Genomic DNA, 18,245 nt, shown 5'->3' on the forward strand with positions numbered 1-18,245 from the left:
CCTAGTGTTACTTGACCACTACTTTCCCACTGCAATTAGAAAATGAATTCCTTAAAACGCAGTTTTAAACTAGAAGGTGTATCTAAGACTCTTTTAAAGATGGGGTTTCACCATGATGGCCAGGCTGGTCTTGAACTCCTGACCTCAGGTGATCCACCCACCTCAGCCTCCCAAAGTGCTAGGATTACAGGCGTGAGCCACCGCACCCAGCATCTAAGACTTTTTAAAGGCACAAATGAAAATTTTAGGACACCTGAACATTGACTGGCATTCAAAGCCTGAAACTGTTCCTCTAGGTAAGCCTATACAATCCTAATAATGAAGAGTAGCTCGGGCCAGTGGTTCCTAGCATTACTTGCTAAAAAAGCTAAAAACCCATGACACTACCTTCGACAGTTAAATATGTTAACTTAAGGATTAGCCTTTGTCCCAAAAATTTCTCAACTGAACCTCTACCATCACCTAAAACTCCAGCTTATAGCAAGAAAATTCCTTAGAGTATGAATTCATATTAAAAATCTGATTTTAAAGGGCTAAAACAAAATTCTAACCAATCAGAAACATAGCGAACCTAAACTTACCAAAAGCAACCTCAAAACACCAAGGAAACACTAGACTGAAGTCAAATTTTAGTTCTACAGTTTGACTCCTGATTCCTCACTTCACATTGGTGAGGGGAAGATTAAAGTGTTCTGTGCAAACCCAATATAATTACAATTAGGGGATCTAATGTTATTACATAGCTACAATCAAGTTAGCAGTGTTGTGTAGCAGTGACATCAATGACTGGCTTGCATGATGGCTTCTAAAAGCATCTGTTCCCAGCGTTTCATGTATCATATATAGGTATATAAAATAATCAGTTGAGGACAGCATTAACGTTCTGTAATGACGATAAACTCAAGTGTTAACTTCTCCCAGCCAGTACCTTTTCCCCTCATTAAATATGTTAAAAGTTGTCTGGGGGGGAGGGGAAGGGAAGAATTCAACTTTACTGCATAATTATCAATTGTCAGTATACATTTAAGTTTTTAAAACCTAAATGTTCTATGCAGAGTAAAGAATAAGCTGTCCAGAAAGCACACACTTAAAATTTCTCCTCTTGGGAGTTTATAAAGGGATTTTGAACCTTGATGGCGAGAATCCCAAAACAAGAGTAAAATGAATTCTTTTTATTGCAAACAAACGTCTAAATTAATTTCTCCACCCACTTTCTTTAGAAAGAAAAAGAAATCAGCAGGCTAAGGAGATACCCATTCAAGAACTGACATGATTAAAAATTAAGATATAAATGGGTGACTCACAATTTCATTAGCTTACAAAGATGGTGGAGTTAACTACTACAAGCACACTAGTTATACAGTATTTTGTGGGAGAAGGGCATACAGACATGGCTAACTTCATATAGATCCCATTAGACAACTGGATTTACAACAAGTTTTTTTAATAAGAAATGGGCAAAGCCAGCTTTCTTTTCAGAATCAAAATGCAGAACAAATGGAAAAATTATGGTATTTAACCTTCACAAGTTTGAGCCTCCACAAATAATGCAACCGAGTTTTACATTTTTAACAGCCCTTCTACATACACTCCATCTTCTCTCTCTTAATTCCAAGTTTTAATTTGCAATCCCAATTATACCAATTCCATTGTTATTTTTTAAAAGTCTTCCCAGTTATTGTCAAAAACTATTTCGCTTACCCCCTCCACTACCCAGCAAACTACAGAGAGGATGGAGTGTAATATGAGCAGTACAGAGTCTTATGCAATTCATGAGGACTTCTTAGTCCTTACATGAATCTGGTTGCTAACATTTCTATTATATTGTGACAATGACTCCCGACTGTTATTCTCTGTGAGAAATGAGGGGAGTAAATTCTTAATAAAAGACACCAGGTACAAAGCAACATTTTACTTCTGTTGTGATTTAAGAAAAAAAAAAAAAAGTCACATTTTACAGATAAAATGTAGAACCCTGAAATACTGACACATTCTCTTATCGTGCACAATGCTGAGGTTCTCTTACGATTCACTTTTAAACTGCAATTAAAAATGTACAAAAAAGAAAAGAAAAAAAATCAACCCACAAAGCTTCTAAAAAAGGAACCCGCAGGCACTTCCTCTTGTGGAATGTTTAAAAAGTTAGCCTACTAAAGAAAACAGTCGACTTCTTGTGAAGGTTTTGGAGGAATAGGTATCAGTTCGTTTTATTTGGGTATTCAATAATATCCTTGGTGATAATGCTGACTCCATGGCTTCTGACCCCAGAATTGCTGTAAGAGAAAATTTTGTTTTTAAAGAAAAAACATCAATAAGCCACTCAAACTGTTTTAGGAAATGACAATGAATCTAATTCAGAGTAATTTGCTGGAAACAAATTTATACCTGTCATACCTGATTTCTACCAAACCAGATTTAGTTAGTTTTAATATCCCGTAATTATCAGTACACATTACAAAAGGAAACACATGACTTTGTTTACACAATTAAAGCTAACAGTAAAAAGAACCATATATATTAAATAATATTAATTTATTAAAAAATTTAACTCATAGCAATCTTCAACCTATTTTGCCTTCAAAAGATAGATTTTGGCTACTTTCCACAACATGATTCACACTTTACCCTATTAACACTTAGAAACTTTTCAATTCCTGGACAAGATCTTTTTCAAGACTGACACATCTTAGGAACCCAAAATACAATTAATGTACATAAGCACATAAGAAATTACTTACACCCTGCTGCCACTGGTTGTAGCCCTGAGATTGATTTTTGTAGCCACGATTGTTTCCTCGTCCTCTGAAGTTCTACAAAAAGGAAATATTTTTTAAGAGCTCTGAGCCTAACTGCTTGTTAGATAGATCTGTGTGGGTGGGAGAGGAGCAAAAATACGATTGCTGGGCCCTAATCTCAGGGGGCAATACACACATTTGGGATACCCTCCACTGGTTTCTTAATGTTTTAATTTTTTATTCATTATGAGAAACGCATTTAACTATCAGTACACCTGAAAACACTCAAAATTAAGTAGACTCATTTCACCACTACTAGTTCAATTTTCCTTATGTCAATGCATATCTATCATGTTTCTTATGGATCACTAAGATACCCCAACATCCAGCTCATGACTTTCCAGGCTAAGCTACACAGGTATCACGCCTCCAGGGACACTGCATTACCTGGTTGTAGTTCCCTCTGTTGGGCATTCCACCTCTGTTGTAGTTCCCTCTGTTTGAGTAACTACCACGGCCAGGGAAAACAGGAGCACGAGGGTATGGATAGCCGATTCCACCACTTCCACCGCCACCGCCACCCCTCTGCGGCATGTTGCCCCTCCTATTGTATCCGCCACGATTCCCAGGGGCTAAAAAAGGAGAGATGTTTTGATTTAATTGCATTGCACACTACCTACTTATACAAAAGACTTAGGATTCCTCGACTGTTCCTTTTTCTCCAGAAATAATTATCAAATCACATGAATACTTTAAACTAGTTACTGTGACAGCAAAGCATTAATGAGGAAAAAACTACAGCTACGTCCAGACTACATGTGAAATTTTTTTTTCTTCAATTTTTCTTTCAAAGCTACTTCAAATCAACCAAACTATAAAATTATCACTTGTTTCGATCCTGGATGGAATACAGAACACTCAAAATTAACTTGCCTCCTCCTCTGAAATTTCCCCCACGCATATTGAATCCTCCACGTCCTCTATGGCCACCACCCCTGTTAAACTGGTTCTTGCCACTCTTATTTTTATTGCTCTTCTTTGAGCCAGTGTTCTGTTTCTTCTCTGGTGGAAGAGCCTTTTTGCTTTCTTCCTTGTATTGCTCCAAAAGCTTTTGGGCTTCTTCTTTCTGAAGTTCAACATAGGTTATTTCATCAAAGCATTCAGCTACCTCTGGGAGGGTAAAGTTTCCTGCAGTAAACAAAGTCATAATAGAACTTAGAAACCCACCACAAATCCACACAACCCTAAAGCTAACAATTCTTGAGGCTCAGTAACTTACTTTCCTAAACAGAAATAGACCAAGCATACAGGCATATTTAACAAGTGCAATTGTAACTCTTCAAACAGTATTGCTGGCAAAAATGCTAATTTTTCAGATACGTAAACCATACAGATTTAACATAGTTACATAAGCAGAATACGTATGAGGAAAAAATTTTTAAGATTTAAGTCACAGAATTAAATTTCATGCCTTTCATTTTGAGGACTGCATGTTCTGGTAGGTCTTTCCCCTCTACTTCTGCTTTCTTCTGTGTTCTTTGTTTATAGTCTTCATCTTTTGGGCAAACTACAACAGCTTTTCGCTGGAAGCCTGCAAACAGGCACATTTTTCTCCTCTGGGCAGCAGCAGACACATTTGTCTTTAAAAAAAAAAAAAAAAAGAAATTATGTTTATAACCATAAACATTATTAATTCTACACCTATCTATCTCAGTTAGCAGTTAATATTTTTCCATTTCAAATTACACCGTACCTGATCCAGGATAAAATTTCGTTTCTTACGGGCAGCAATCTCAATAAATTTCCCAAGACACTGTGGGGCTCTCTGCAACAGTGTGTTCAGTTTTCCAGTATCTGCCATTTGCTTCTTAAAACCTGCCACCTATATGTATTCAAAAGTTAAAAATTTCCCTTTAACTTGTCAATTTTAAAATCATGTTTTTAAAATTCAACACATATCTATATGGAAAGTAGGCAACATTTTATAATTTTAAGTATACCTTTGTCCATTATTGCTACAAAAACAGGGTCACTTAACTAGGTTAACAAGACCCCACTCAATTCTTTTTAGCTGCTAGATGTTAAGAGCTCAAAAAAACTATGGAAAAAATAAAAGACAAGCCTAGCCAAGGAACCAACTTAGTTTTGCCTTACCTCCCATCTTTAAAATATTAACAAAACGGATAGACAACAGGGCAAAAGGGTTACCTAGAATATCTCCTGGTTTGTTTCCTGAGACGCGGTCTCGCCTCACTGCAACCTCCACCTCCCAGGTTCAAGTGATTCTCCCTGCCCCTGCCTCCCTCAGCTGGGATTACAGGTGCCCAACACTACACCCAGTAATTTGTGTATTTCTAGTAGACGGGGTTTCACCATGTTGGACAGGTGGGTCTCGAACTCTTGGCCTCAGGTGATCCATCCACCCACCTTGGCCTCCCAAGTGCTGGCATTACAGGTCTTTTAGCCCCCACGCTCCAGCCTTTCCTGGTCTATTTTATAAACAAACACCGAGATCAAGCCCTAAACATTTTACTTACCATCATTTTATCCATAATAGTATTTGTTCCAAGAATATTGTATTTCCCTGGATTTTCTGCTGCATGCTTAGTAACCCAGGTAGTTTTTCCAGCTCCTGGCAAGCCAATCATCATCACAACCTAGTGAGAAGACAGAAATGCCATTTCACTGTCTAGTCATTCGACATTACCTAATAATCTTTAAAATACTGTCTTTTAAAGCCAATTTAAGTATCTAGGTTTTCATGGTCCTTATAATAACGGAAACAGTTAACACAAAGGGGAAACAGCTACTTAAGAGAAAAATCCAATTGAAAGCATTATGTATAGCAAAAAGTAAAACAAATAAATCATCTAGTTCTTCTCAATGTCATTTGTGCCAAGCAAGCAATATTCAAATGCCACAGTTAAAAAACAAAACACTTACTTCACAATCTTTCTTCTCTTCAGGCCCCTTTGGTCCTCTAACTCGATCCTCTAAGGGGACATTCTGAATCAAAGTATACTCTTCAGGTATTGGAAAATATGGCTTTTCCTTCTGACCAAAATTAAATTCAACTGCACAGTTGTGGCAGAGAACATGCGGAAAGAGTGGCCGTCCAGCAAGAACTTCCTTACTGATTTTGAAGGCAATGCCAAGATCCTGTCCATTCTTAGCATAGGAGAGTTCTACTTCGTCACTTTCAAAGTTCTGTTAAACAGAAAAAAATTCAACACCTAAAATCTGCTTCCTATAAACGTTCAAAAAACTCAAGAATTAAATGAGGAGCAAAGTTTATCCTGTGGAAGTTATAGGTTAAAGAACTGTTAGTGAATTCAAGGACATGCGAAGAAAAACAGGAAAAAAAAAAAAAAAAACTATTAGGAGGCCTCGAAGGGCTTAACAGTTAAGAAATCTGGACTGGGCGCGGTGGCTCAAGCCTGTAATCCCAGCACTTTGGGAGGCCAAGGCGGGTGGATCACAAGGTCGAGATCAAGACCAACCTGGTCAACATGGTGAAACCCCGTCTCTACTAAAAATACAAAAAATTAGCTGGACATGGTGGCGCGTGCCTATAATCCCAGTTACTCAGGAGGCTGAGGCAGGAGAATTGCCTGAACCCAGGAGGCGGAGGTTGCACTGAGCCAAGATCGCACCATTGCACTCCAGCCTGGGTAACAAGAGCGAAACTCCGTCTCCAAAAAAAAAAAAAAAAAAAAAAAAAAAGGTAATCTGACAGTTGGCCAGGCATGGTGGCTCACGCCTGTAGTTCAAACACTTTGGAGGCCAAGGCGGGCAGATCACCTGAGGTCAAGAGTTCAAGACCAGCCTGACCCAACATGGTGAAACCCCATCTTTAAAAAAATAATTAAAAAGGGGAAAAAAAAAATCTGACAGTTAAGGCTTGATGTGGTGGCTCATCCCAGCACTTTGGGGAGGCCTAGCCAACATGATGAAACCCCATCTCACCAGGGTGTGGTGGCTCACGCCTGTAATCCCAGCACTTTGGGAGGCCAAGGCAGGTGAGTCATTAAGTCAAGAGTTCGAGATCAGCCTGACCAACACAGTGAAATCCCTATCTCTACTAAAAATACAAAAATTAGCTGAGCCTGGTGACGCATGCCTGCTACTCAGGAAGCTGAGGCAGGACAATCACTAGAACTCAGGAGGTGGAGGTTCCAGTGAGCTGAGATCACCCTACTGCACTCAAGCCTGGGCGACAGAGTGAGACCCCCATCTCAAGAAAAAAAAAAAAATCTGATGCTTATAAACAATCAAGTCTCCAGAATCAGAAACAATGCTGACCTAGAAACTAGACTAAATTTTCTAGGTCAATTTCATGTCTATTGTTTTCAGTCAGAATAAGTTAGTGAGTTCCTCAAAAAATGTCCTGTATTTTCCCAATTCAACTGTTGAACTAAGTCTTTAAAATGAACTCCGAACTGATGTATGTATGTTGCTCATACTGAAGACTGACCTCAATAAAGCTTCTTAAAAGTTCCTAGATATATCTGCTAACTTGCCATTTATACATAGAAATTTAGCTATACTATAACTTACAGCAAAACATGTAATCACATCATTTTCATCAAACTTTTCTCCGTAATCTTCAGTCTCACAGTTGCATGTTTTTATTCCTTTTAGAGAATATCCGTAAGAAAATTCTTCTTCGCCTAAGAAAACAATTAACCTTCGTGAAGTAGATTTTTAAAATAGCCCAAAGACCATCTATTTGACTCAAGATATAAGCTGCAAGAGAAATGAGCGTATAACCTAATCATCTGTCACTGACAATGACTTTCCTACCTCTGTGCCAGAATTGATGAAAGTTAGGAAATATATGCAGAAACCAAATTAGTTGACAATTTGCATGTCATGAGTAAAATTCTATGTCAACCACTGGTCAGTAACTTCCAATAAAGGAACAAAAACTAAAATTTAGCCTGTGCCTAGTATATGCTAGTATTACTCGTCTGGAGAATTAACAGAATAGATAAACAGACAAAAGGCTTAGAATGCCCTCTACTCTTAGTTAAAAAATACTGAAATCAGATGCTCTGAACATTCATGAACCCACAGCAGTCAAAAAGAAACTTTACCAAGTAACATTCCACTTGTAGTTAGTGACCAGCCAATACGAACTTCATGTATGTCAATATCTTTTGTATATAAATGCCTTACTGGAATCTTCTCTGTAACCTGAAAGTCAAATCATTAAATAATTAAAACTATAAACCAAGGAGATAACCCCTTAATTCTGGCTTACTTCGTTGGGCCATGGGGCTAATCCTTCCCTAGCTATAAATACAAAGAGAAGGCACAACTCTAGTCCACCCTCAATATTTTTAAGAATTTTAAACCGATGTGCTTGTAACTTGAAATTGAATACTTGACTCACATTTAAAAGTACATGTTGTCAGTTTTCAACTTAAAGCCACTTAAAGAATACATTTAGTATGTTTTTCTTACCTATAAAACCAGTAATCTAACCAAATTTTAAACTCTTTGGTGGCCCTTTCAAATGCTTGATAAAAAGAAGTACCATAAATAAAAAATAGCCTGGCTCTACATGACAAGTTCTGATATTAAAACAAACTTGATCGGCCGGGCGCGGTGGCTCAAGCCTGTAATCCCAGCACTTTGGGAGGCCGAGGCGGGTGGATCACAAGGTCGAGAGATCGAGACCATCCTGGTCAACATGGTGAAACCCCGTCTCTACTAAAAATACAAAAAATTAGCTGGGCATGGTGGTGCGTGCCTGTAATCCCAGCTACTCAGGAGGCTGGGGCAGGAGAATTGCTTGAACCCAGGAGGCGGAGGTTGCGGTGAGCCGAGATCGCGCCATTGCACTCCAGCCTGGGTAACAAGAGCGAAACTCCGTCTCAAAAAAAAAAAAAAAAAAAAAAAAAAAAAAAAAAAAAACTTGATCAACCGTCACAAAATGAAGGTTCCAAGCTCCTCTTAAATTACAGCACACTTCAAAAAAAATAAGTAAATTTGATACTCAACAGTGTGAAGCAAAAGGAAAAAAAAAAAACCAAAAAACCACAAAACTAGCCACCTGTCATCATGGCTCACACCTGTAATTCCTGCACTCTGTGGGTGGCTCAGGCGTGGCGATCACTTGAGCTTAGGAGTTCAAGACCAGCCTGGGCAACATTGTTAAGATCCTGTCATTATTTAAAAAAAAAAAAAAAAAAAAAAAAAGGTCCAGGTGCTATGGCTCATGCCTATAATTCCAACACTTTGGGAAGCTGAGGCCGGTGGATCACCCAAGGTCAGGAGTTCAAGACCAGCCTGGCCAACAGGTAAAACCACATCTCTAAAAATACAAGAATTAGCCAGGTGTGGTAGCGCATGCCTGTTATGGTCCCAGCTGCTTGGGAGGCTGAGGCAAGGAGAATCACTTTAACCCAGGAGGTGGAGGTTGCAGTGAGCTGAGGTCGCCCCACAACACTCCAGCCTAGGTGACAGAGTGAGACTTTGTCTTAAACAAATCATAAAATTGCATTTACCTTCATCTCAAAACACACTTTGCCTTTTGACACACCATAAGATGCTCTTCCTCCAGCCCAAAGAAAGGCAAAACTCTCCATTGTAAGGGAAGAGGCGCTGAGACGATCTCTTGATATTTTAAAATGTAGATCACAATTATCTGTAATTATATCAAATACTGTATTACTTTTGACATCCAATGTAAATATATCTGCTATGTAGACAAAACTTGGTTATTTAATTTTTGCCATTTACTTAAATGCTGCACAATTTTTTTCCACATCATGCTGTTGTTCCAATTTTCACTTTAAAGCCCCACTCCCACCAAGTCACTCCTGTTAAATTATGTACTGAAAAGTGTATCGCCTAAGAAACTAATACCAAGGTTTAACATGTTTATTTTTTAAGTATTTAAAATATTCAAGACAATGTGACAATACATACATACCTGCTCTGCTCTTTACCTTGATTTAGAGGCAAGCAGTAGAGGACAGCAGGAAATCAAAGTGAAGCATGCCAGAACCAGGTAGATTTACCAGTGCCACATTAAAACTGAAGGGAGGCCACGACCAAATTATTTTAAAATAGGAGTATGAGCTGCTGCTGATCCTGCACCAGGGTTCTAGCTCCTAAATACTTTTTCTAAAACTTGTAAAGACAACCTAAATCTATGAAGTACAAACCTGGCCGTCTAATGCTGCTAATAATACAGCATTTTAGGTCCTCTTTACCCAGGGCTGCCTGTCCAACAATTAGGGATTAATTGCTTCCCAGATTATCCAAATCCAAAGTGTCTTTAATCTAGCTACCTATGGGTCACTAGCTCATTAGCATGCACCTTTCTCAGACTTCTCACTTGAACAGCTAAAGTCAAGCTGGAATTCGATTTTCTTTTTACCGATGAGAGAAAAATAAACCTACAGTTTGGCATTCTTCTTAAATTAGAATTGCCTCAGTCAACAATTTAATTCAACAAATTATGTTTGAATTCAACATTGCACTTACTGATACACTCCGAGCCTATTCGCTAAAAAAAAAAAAAAAAAAAAAAATCTAACAATGGCATTACCTGTGAGTCACCACTTCACTACCTTGCCAATTCCTAGCAACTATTTATGCTACTGAGAATTTGACATAAAACTTTCAGATCAACTAACTTCTTTTTCACCTGTCGTTTTTTCTTTTAAAACAGCTCAGATGACTATCTCAACCCTCTATAAAGGATATTCCAGTAAGAAAGAGTTTTACATTTACACTCTTACAAATCTAAGTAAAACCAATTTGTACAAGAAAACATGAGACGCTAAGCTTCAATGCCTTAAATTTAACAGAGCAGGCTGACACCATAACTGATACTTTTCAGTTACTTCTATCCTTTGGTCTACCTATCAGGGTTGTGCGTTCTGATCACTAAACCAACTTCATACGGTTTTTATAACAACAACAAAGCCCACTTAGAGGTTTGCAATACTTCCTCATACTCAATTGCAACCCAACTGGGTAAAGGAGCAGTATTTACAGTGCTGCACTGTCATTGATACCATTTCGCTGCTGAAGAAAGCTAGTGGCCCAGTGATAGCCCACTGCTGCTGCCTCAGGTCTTTGGAAGAAATCAACTTATGTTTAAAGCAGCAGCTACTGAACTGGAATTGAGAACAAAGAGCAGTTATTGAAAGTAATATTACAATCTTTTAGAATAGGGAATATATTTGTGTGCTAATGGGAAAAGTCATTAGTTAACATATAACTAGCCCAAATAGCTCACTTAATAGAATTCCACAAAAAAATTACTTTACTGTAGGAGCCTGTAAGTCTGAACTATAAGTAGTTTTACAAGTTTCCGTCAGCTAGTCAAAAACTGGCATTAATTTTACATTTCCTAAGTCATAAAAATATGAAACTGCTAGAGCCTGTAACATATTCCATTTAATACAACTGATGCTGTGCTAAATATTAAACTATGTGCTTCTGAATATAAACCATTATCTTCCGGCTTTTAAAAAACTAACCGAAGTTTTCAGCACTTAAGCTCAACGTACGTAGACTGCATTAGGTTTTCTAACATTTTGGAACCAAAAACAGAAAAACCACCACCGCATTTCATAATTGGGGAGAAACAGCTTCACTTACAAGTATCAAGACAAACCACTGTGTCATCGAAGTGTTCATCTTCCTCTTCAACAGGTGGCTGAGGAGATTTGGCTCTGAAAGACAGAATTGTCTCCTGATACAGCTTTCTGATCAACAAAGACGTAAGTGGTGACGAGTAAAACTAGGTGAGCATCCTATACCTGCTGTACTTGTTCTCTTCAATGTACTCAAAATATCCACGGCCATGATCTTCTCGTGGTCTTTTAACACCTCTCTTTTTATCTCCGCCTTTCTGTTCTGTTTTGCCATCCCCTAAAACACACAACACCCCCGTAAGAGGTCAAGCCGCTAACCACCACCAAATCACCCTTTTCCGAGGCCGCGGCACAAAGCAGCTCGATTTACCCTGCTTTTTAAATGAGGCTTTAACCGAGGACTCAAACGTGCCTTCAAAGAACAATCAGCTAGGAATTCGACTGGCGCTAGTGACGCAGTCTAAAGACGTTACTAATTTTGCCCGTCTCCTCGATGATTCGAGAAAGCCAAAGAGAAACTGCACGGCCCAAGCCCGGAGCCCACGTGTATCCCGAAGAGGGCGCTCCGGGGTGGGGGGAGGGGAGGGGGGGGCGTCGAGCCCGGCGCGTCGGCACTCCCCTCCCCCGCGGGCCCGCGCTCCCCGCGGCCGCATTGTACTGATCTTCCGCCCGCCGCCCCGCCCGGCACCTCCCGCCGGAAGTGACGTCACGCCGAGCCCCTGCGCTCCTTGCACAATACAGTGGCGAGAAGCCGCCAAAGCGCGCCCGCCCCGGGCCCTCGGGCCTCTCCCGCCTCTCCCCTCCCCCCGAGACATGTGCCCGCACCGCGCGCACGCAGCGCGCCGGCGCCACCGCGGGCCGGCCAGGCTCCCTCCCGCCGCCGGCCCGCGGCTCCTCCCCCTCCAGCGGCAGCTGCGGCTCCCCCCAGCTCTCGAGCCACATAATGGAGGCGCCGCCACCGCCGTCACCCGCGCCCCCTCCCCCTCCCCCGAGGCCGCTCGGCTAATCCGGGATTCCCCGCGCCCCTCCCCCCGCCCGCCGCGCCGCGGCCCCCGCCCGCCCGGGGCTCCCTCCCCCTGCGGGGCTCCGGCAGGCCCGGGGCACGGTCCCCACCCCGCGCGGGCCTCCCGCCGCGCGCAACGTACAACGCAGCACTCACCCGCCGCCGGAGCCCCGGGGCGACCGCCGCCTCCGCCGCCTTCCGCCTTCTTCTTACCTCCCGCCTGCTGCTGGCCCTGCCTCGCCCCGGGCGGCGCCACCGTCACCGCGAACAGCGAGGTGGGGCCGCTGCTCTTCCCCGCGGCCTCCTTGGCGGCCCCGCGCTGCTGGGGCGGCTGCTGCTGCTGCGCCGCCGGCGGTTGGGGCTGCTGCTCCCCGTGCCCGTTCTCGTCGCCCGCGCCCTCCTCGTCGTCCCCGAGCTCGTCCTCGCCCTCCTGGAAGCCCTGATCGTCGCCGTTCTCGTCCTCCGAGGCGGCCTCCTCCTCCTCCATCGGGCCCGCGTCGGCCGCCCCCGCGGCCCCGTTCTCCTCGCCCAGCTCCATCTGGTCGCCGTCCAGCGCGGAGATGCCCTCCTCCTCCTCCTCCTCGTCGTCGTCGTCGTCGTCGCCGCCGGCCGCGGCCTCCTGCTCCAGGCCCGCGCCCGAGCGCCCGGCGGAATCCCCGCCCAGGTCGAGGCTGCCGTTCCCGGGCTCCATGGCGGGGCGGCCCCCGGCCTCCTCGTCGTCCAGCGCGGCCTGCAGGCGCTCCATGAGCTCGGCCTTGAGGCCCTTGTCGGACAGGCGCCGCTTCTTGAGCTCCTCCTTCAGCTCCGACACCTTCAGCTTCTTCACGTTCACAGGCGACGAACTCATGGTGAGGGCCCCGACGCTCCGCTGGGCGCTGCCTCGAACTCGGCTCCGCTCACTCGGCCACTGGCGGCGGCGGCGGCGGCTGCTCCCCGGCCCGGGCGGCGGCTGCGGCTGCGGCTGGAGACGGGGTCGTGCTGCAGAGCGGATCCGCCTGATGCCGAACGGCGCCAATTCCTTTCACCGAGTTCGCGAGGGAGACGCGGAGACTCGCCTGGCGCGAGCGAGCACGCAACGTCCTCTCGCAGGGGCGGCGCCGCGCACGTAATATAGCCGCCCCGCGCCCTGCGTGACGGGAGCGCCGCGCCGGGGGAACGCCGGAGCGCGCCCGCGCCCGGCCCCGCCCCCGCCGGCCCGGGCCCCGCCCCCGCGCCGCGCCCCGCCCCGCCCCGCCCCGCCCGAGAGCGCGGGCCGCGCAGTGCGCTGCCGCCGCAGGGGGCCGGGCGGCCGGAGGCCCGGGAAGCCGCCTCCCGGGTCGGCCGCCCCGCTGCCCGGCCTGGCGGCCCGCCTCGTGTGGCCTTGCGACTTCCCGGCCTGGAGGCCGCCTTGGCCGAACGCGTTCTCGGGTCCTCAACCCGAGTCCGCCTTTCCTCCCATCTTGGAGGGGCCTCCAGCCGTTCGTCTGAAACGCCCTAAAATCGCGTTTCCGTTGTGAGCGGCCCAGCACGCGCCGGCGGCCGTCGGGCGCAGGGGGCCCTTCCGCACCGTCCCGCCACGGGGTTTCCTGTGTGCGAGGCCGGCCTCGCGGACTGCAGCGCGGGGCCGGGAAAGGCAGGGGCGGAGCTGCTCCTTTGTCTGCGGCGCGCCGGGTGCCGGGCCCCGAGGCCGCGGCTTCCTGCGGCTCCGCGTGCGAGTCCGCACTGACCGGCCCTCTCGGGCAGCGGGTCTCGAACTCCTGACAACCCTGAAGAGGCCTCCGAGTGCGCTTCAGGTTCTCTGTGCCTCCCGCCGAGACGGACCCCCTCGCTCCGTCCGCCCTCGGACCTGCTCGTGCGGCCGCGAGGTCCCGGTACCGAGCAGAGCGGGTGGGAGCCGGCGGGGCCGTGCACCGCCGTTCCCCCGCCGTTCCTGCGGCAACGCCCTTGACCAAATCATCCTGAAACGGAAAGGTCATAGAAATCAAGGGCTGTGATTTTGTCAAAAGAAAAATGGACCATCGCTCCTGAACCTAAACCTGATGTGTCGTGGTTCGTTAAAAGTGTACGTTTTCTCATTAAAGATGTGATGTTCTCCAAGTTGTACACAGGGAAGTCAGACTTTGGGTTTGTGATAGAGGTTAACGTCTGAAGCCCCAGATAATCCGCGGTGTCCCGCCAGTGCTCCGTCTCAACGACGGAGGTGGTTTATACCCACGGTCTGGTGCTCTAGGTGGCACAATAATATTGTCCCAATATTTATTTGAAATTTCGAAGGATAGACATTGAAATTTCTCCCATAGGCTAATATGGTTTAACTGATTAATACATTTTATTTCTGAATTATCTTTTCAAATAGCTTTTGTGAAGCATTGTATCATACTTTGCAGTCATGTATATGTGAAATATTAACTGGTGAAATGGTTGAAATTTGTGAAATGCAGTTAGTGGACTATGTACAGTACTACTGATAATCCCCAGTTCAAATTAAATGGTGAGGAGAGCCCCCAAAATAGAAACTTCCAAACAGTGCCAGAAGCTCATTTTAGCCTTTGGTTATAATGTCTTTGAAGGTTATAAATAAGCCACAAACTGGAATTTGAACGTTCTTTGTTCAAAAATGGGAAGAGAGCTACGGGGGACTTACATGTTCCCAAACTAGATAATTCATCCCTTAATCAGTGTTAAATACAATTACGATGGTTCTTTACATGTATGTGTCCTGGATGCTGTTTACACAGTATTAATGATACGAAAACCATTTTCATTTACTGAAAAACACTAAACTATGAAAACAAAGTTTGTATATCTACATACATATAGTAGATCTCTAACAGTCACTCTTCGAACATTAAATCAGTTGCAAAAATAAATAGGAAATACAACTTTTGATGCACACGGGAAACTTACGTGGCTTTAGCTGTAAAAGTTTTGCAGTTTTAGAGCTGGATGGGGCCTGGAGATCATCTTCAGGCCTATTCATTTTACAGCTCAGGAAGTCGGGACCCTCACTCCCACCCCAATGGGCTTTCCATCAGGCAACATTTGAAAGAAAAACAGTTTCTGCTCAAAGAACCATCATTTATCTGTCCTTTTCAGAAATACCCGGAATATGCCATTCCATGTTCTGTGTTACCACTTCAAAGTACAAATGGTGACATCTTACTGACCATTAGTGCTTCTTGTATTTTTAATGCTATCATGATAGGCCTGCTCCACAGAGACCCATTAAGGTGCTGGTCACTTTCTCTAAATCTCCGAAGGACTTACAAGACACTTTGAATTCCCCCTTTGTGAAATCCTAGATGCTATCCAGAATACCTCGTGAGAGAGAAGACAAGGTTAATTCTCCATAACAAAAAAAATGATTCAGGAGGGCTGGGCGCCGTGGCTCACGCCTGTAATTCCAGTACTTAGGAAGACCAAGTGGGTTGGATCATGAGATCAAGAGATCGAAACCATCCTGGTCAACCTGGTGAAACCCCGTCTCTACGAAAAAATACCAAAAAATTAGCTGGGCATGGTGGCGCGCGCCTGTAATCCCAACTACTCGGGAGGCCGAGGCAGGAGAACTGCTTGAACCCAGGAAGCGGAGGTTGCGGTGAGCCGAGATCGCGCCACTGCACTCCAGCCTGGGTAACAAGAGCGAAACTCCATCTCAAAAAAAAAAAAAGATTCATGAATGACCTATTAATAATTGATATGTGAGAGGTGATTACAAAGTTTGGTGCTCTGCATATCTACCTTACATTTCTGAGGGTTAAGCAAAGGAAAAGCTATACTTTGTCACACAATTCATTCAGGAAATACTTTTTGAGTACCTTCTCAAAAAACATTTTATAGCAATAAAGATGAGGAAGTTGCAGAGATCTGCCCTGCACTTAAAAATCTGCTGGCTAGGTGCAGTGGCTCATGTTTGTAATGCCAGCACTTTGAGAAGCCGAGGTGGGAAGATGGCTTGAGGCCAGGAGTTCTAGATCAGCCTGGGCAACACAGTGAGACACCATCTCTACAAAAAATTAAAGTTAGGTGGCTGTGGTGGAACACCTGTAATCCAAGCTACTCGAGGTAGCAGGATCACTTGACCCCAGGCAGTCAAGACTGCAATGAGCCATGATTGTACCACTGCACTCTAGCCTGGACAACAAGGGAGACCCTGTCCTAAAAAACAACACAAAACAAAAAAACATTAAGAGTATAGATCTTGCTGGGCATCATGGCTCATGCCTGTAATACCAGCACTTTGGGAGGCCAAGGCAGGCCAATTATGAGGTCAGGAGATCAAGACCATCCTGGCTAACACAGTGAAACCCTGTCTCTACCAAAAATCCAAAAAATTAGCCAAGTATGGTTGCACACTTCTCAGGAGGCTGAGGCAGGAGAATTGCATGAAGCTGGGAGGCGGAGGTTGGCGTGAGCGGAGATTACCGCACCACTGCACTCCAGTCTGGGCGACAGAGTGAGACTCTGTCTCAAAAAAAAAAAAAAGAGTGTAGCTCTTTTTTTTTTTTTTTTTTTTTTTTTTTTTTTGAGATGGGAGTTTCGCTCTTGTTACCCAGGCTGGAGTGCAATGGCGCGATCTCGGCTCACCGCAACCTCCGCCTCCTGGGCTCAGGCAATTCTCCTGCCTCAGCCTCCTGAGTAGCTGGGATTACAGGCACGCGCCACCATGCCCTGCTAATGTTTTGTATTTTTAGTAGAGACGGGGTTTCACCATGTTGACCAGGATGGTCTCGATCTCTTGACCTCGTGATCCACCCGCCTCGGCCTCCCAAAGTGCTGGGATTACAGGCTTGAGCCACCGCGCCCGGCCAAGAGTGTAGCTCTTATGTGAAATGTTGTTATACCCCCAAAAGAAAAAAAGAAAAAAAAATAAGGCTGGACACAGTGGCTCACACCTGTAATCTCAGCACTTTGGGAGGCTGAGGTGGGTAGATCACCTCAGGTCAGGCATTCGAGACCAGCCTGGCCAACATGTTGAAACCCCATCTCAACTAAAAACACAAAAATTAGCCAGACGTGGTGGCACATACCTGTAGTCCCAGATACTCAGGAGACTGAAGCAGGAGAATCACTTGAACCTGGGAGGTGGAGGTTGCAGTGAGCCGGGAGTGCCACTGAACTCCAGCCTGGCGGACAGAGCAAAAATCCATCACAGGAAAGAAGGGAAGGGGAAGGGAAGGGAGAAGGGGAGGGGAGGGGGAAGGGAAGGGCGAAAACGAAGTACAGGGGCACACCAGGAGACTGCTGGAGGTAATGGGCATGTTCATTTTCCTGATGGTGATGATGGTAACATGAGTGTGTTTATCGGTCCAAACTCACCAAATATGTATGTTATATGCAGTTTTTGGTTTTTTGGTTTTTTTTTTTGTTTTTTTTTTTTTTTTGAGACGGAGTTTCGCTCTTGTTACCCAGGCTGGAGTGCAATGGCGCGATCTCGGCTCACCGCAACCTCCGCCTCCTGGGTTCAGGCGATTCTCCTGCCTCAGCCTCCTGAGTAGCTGGGATTACAGGCACGCGCCACCATGCCCAGCTAATGTTTTGTATTTTTAGTAGAGACGGGGTTTCACCATGTTGACCAGGATGGTCTCGATCTCTCGACCTCGTGATCCACCCGCCTCGGCCTCCCAAAGTGCTGGGATTACAGGCTTGAGCCACCGCACCTGGCATATGTAGTTTTTGTATACCAGTTATACCTCCATAAAGCTAGGGAGGTTGGGGCAGAAAGGCAAAAGAATTCAGGTCACATTTGAGCAAATACCTGGCAGAGGTGGAGCGCAGAGCCCCCGCCCGCGGTGCATGCTGGGAAGTGGCTAGGAGCCCAGAGAGGGCAGAGAGGAAGCTGAGCACCAGCAGCCTCGTGGGCGGCTTTGTAAACGGCTTTGGCTTTTGCTTTCTGCCGTGGACTAAATG

The 18,245-nt window shown here is 45.1% G+C and overlaps 1 protein-coding gene across 2 annotated transcripts; it reads right to left on the minus strand.

Annotated features, from left to right (window-relative positions):
• Nucleotides 1–1,427: 1,427 nt before the first annotated feature.
• Nucleotides 1,428–13,453, minus strand: HNRNPU (heterogeneous nuclear ribonucleoprotein U). Of its 2 annotated transcripts, none has more exons than XM_039464288.2 (14): nt 12,570–13,453; nt 11,519–11,630; nt 11,358–11,431; nt 9,248–9,387; nt 7,832–7,931; nt 7,293–7,405; nt 5,679–5,942; nt 5,273–5,392; nt 4,489–4,617; nt 4,207–4,375; nt 3,669–3,923; nt 3,183–3,367; nt 2,739–2,810; nt 1,428–2,273 (listed from the first exon to the last, which is right to left on the minus strand). In XM_039464288.2, exons 1-14 carry the CDS (start codon nt 13,201–13,203, stop codon nt 2,220–2,222), a joined length of 2,421 nt encoding a protein of 806 aa, XP_039320222.1. In that variant the 5' UTR covers nt 13,204–13,453; the 3' UTR covers nt 1,428–2,219. The 2 variants fall into 2 exon arrangements, with proteins under 2 accessions (XP_039320222.1, XP_039320221.1); XM_039464287.2 differs by having other exon boundaries at nt 12,513–13,453.
• Between the last annotated feature and the right edge of the window lie 4,792 nt (nt 13,454–18,245).

This window comes from Saimiri boliviensis, chromosome 14, assembly GCF_048565385.1.
Source record: "Saimiri boliviensis isolate mSaiBol1 chromosome 14, mSaiBol1.pri, whole genome shotgun sequence".
Lineage (NCBI taxonomy): Eukaryota > Metazoa > Chordata > Mammalia > Primates > Cebidae > Saimiri > Saimiri boliviensis.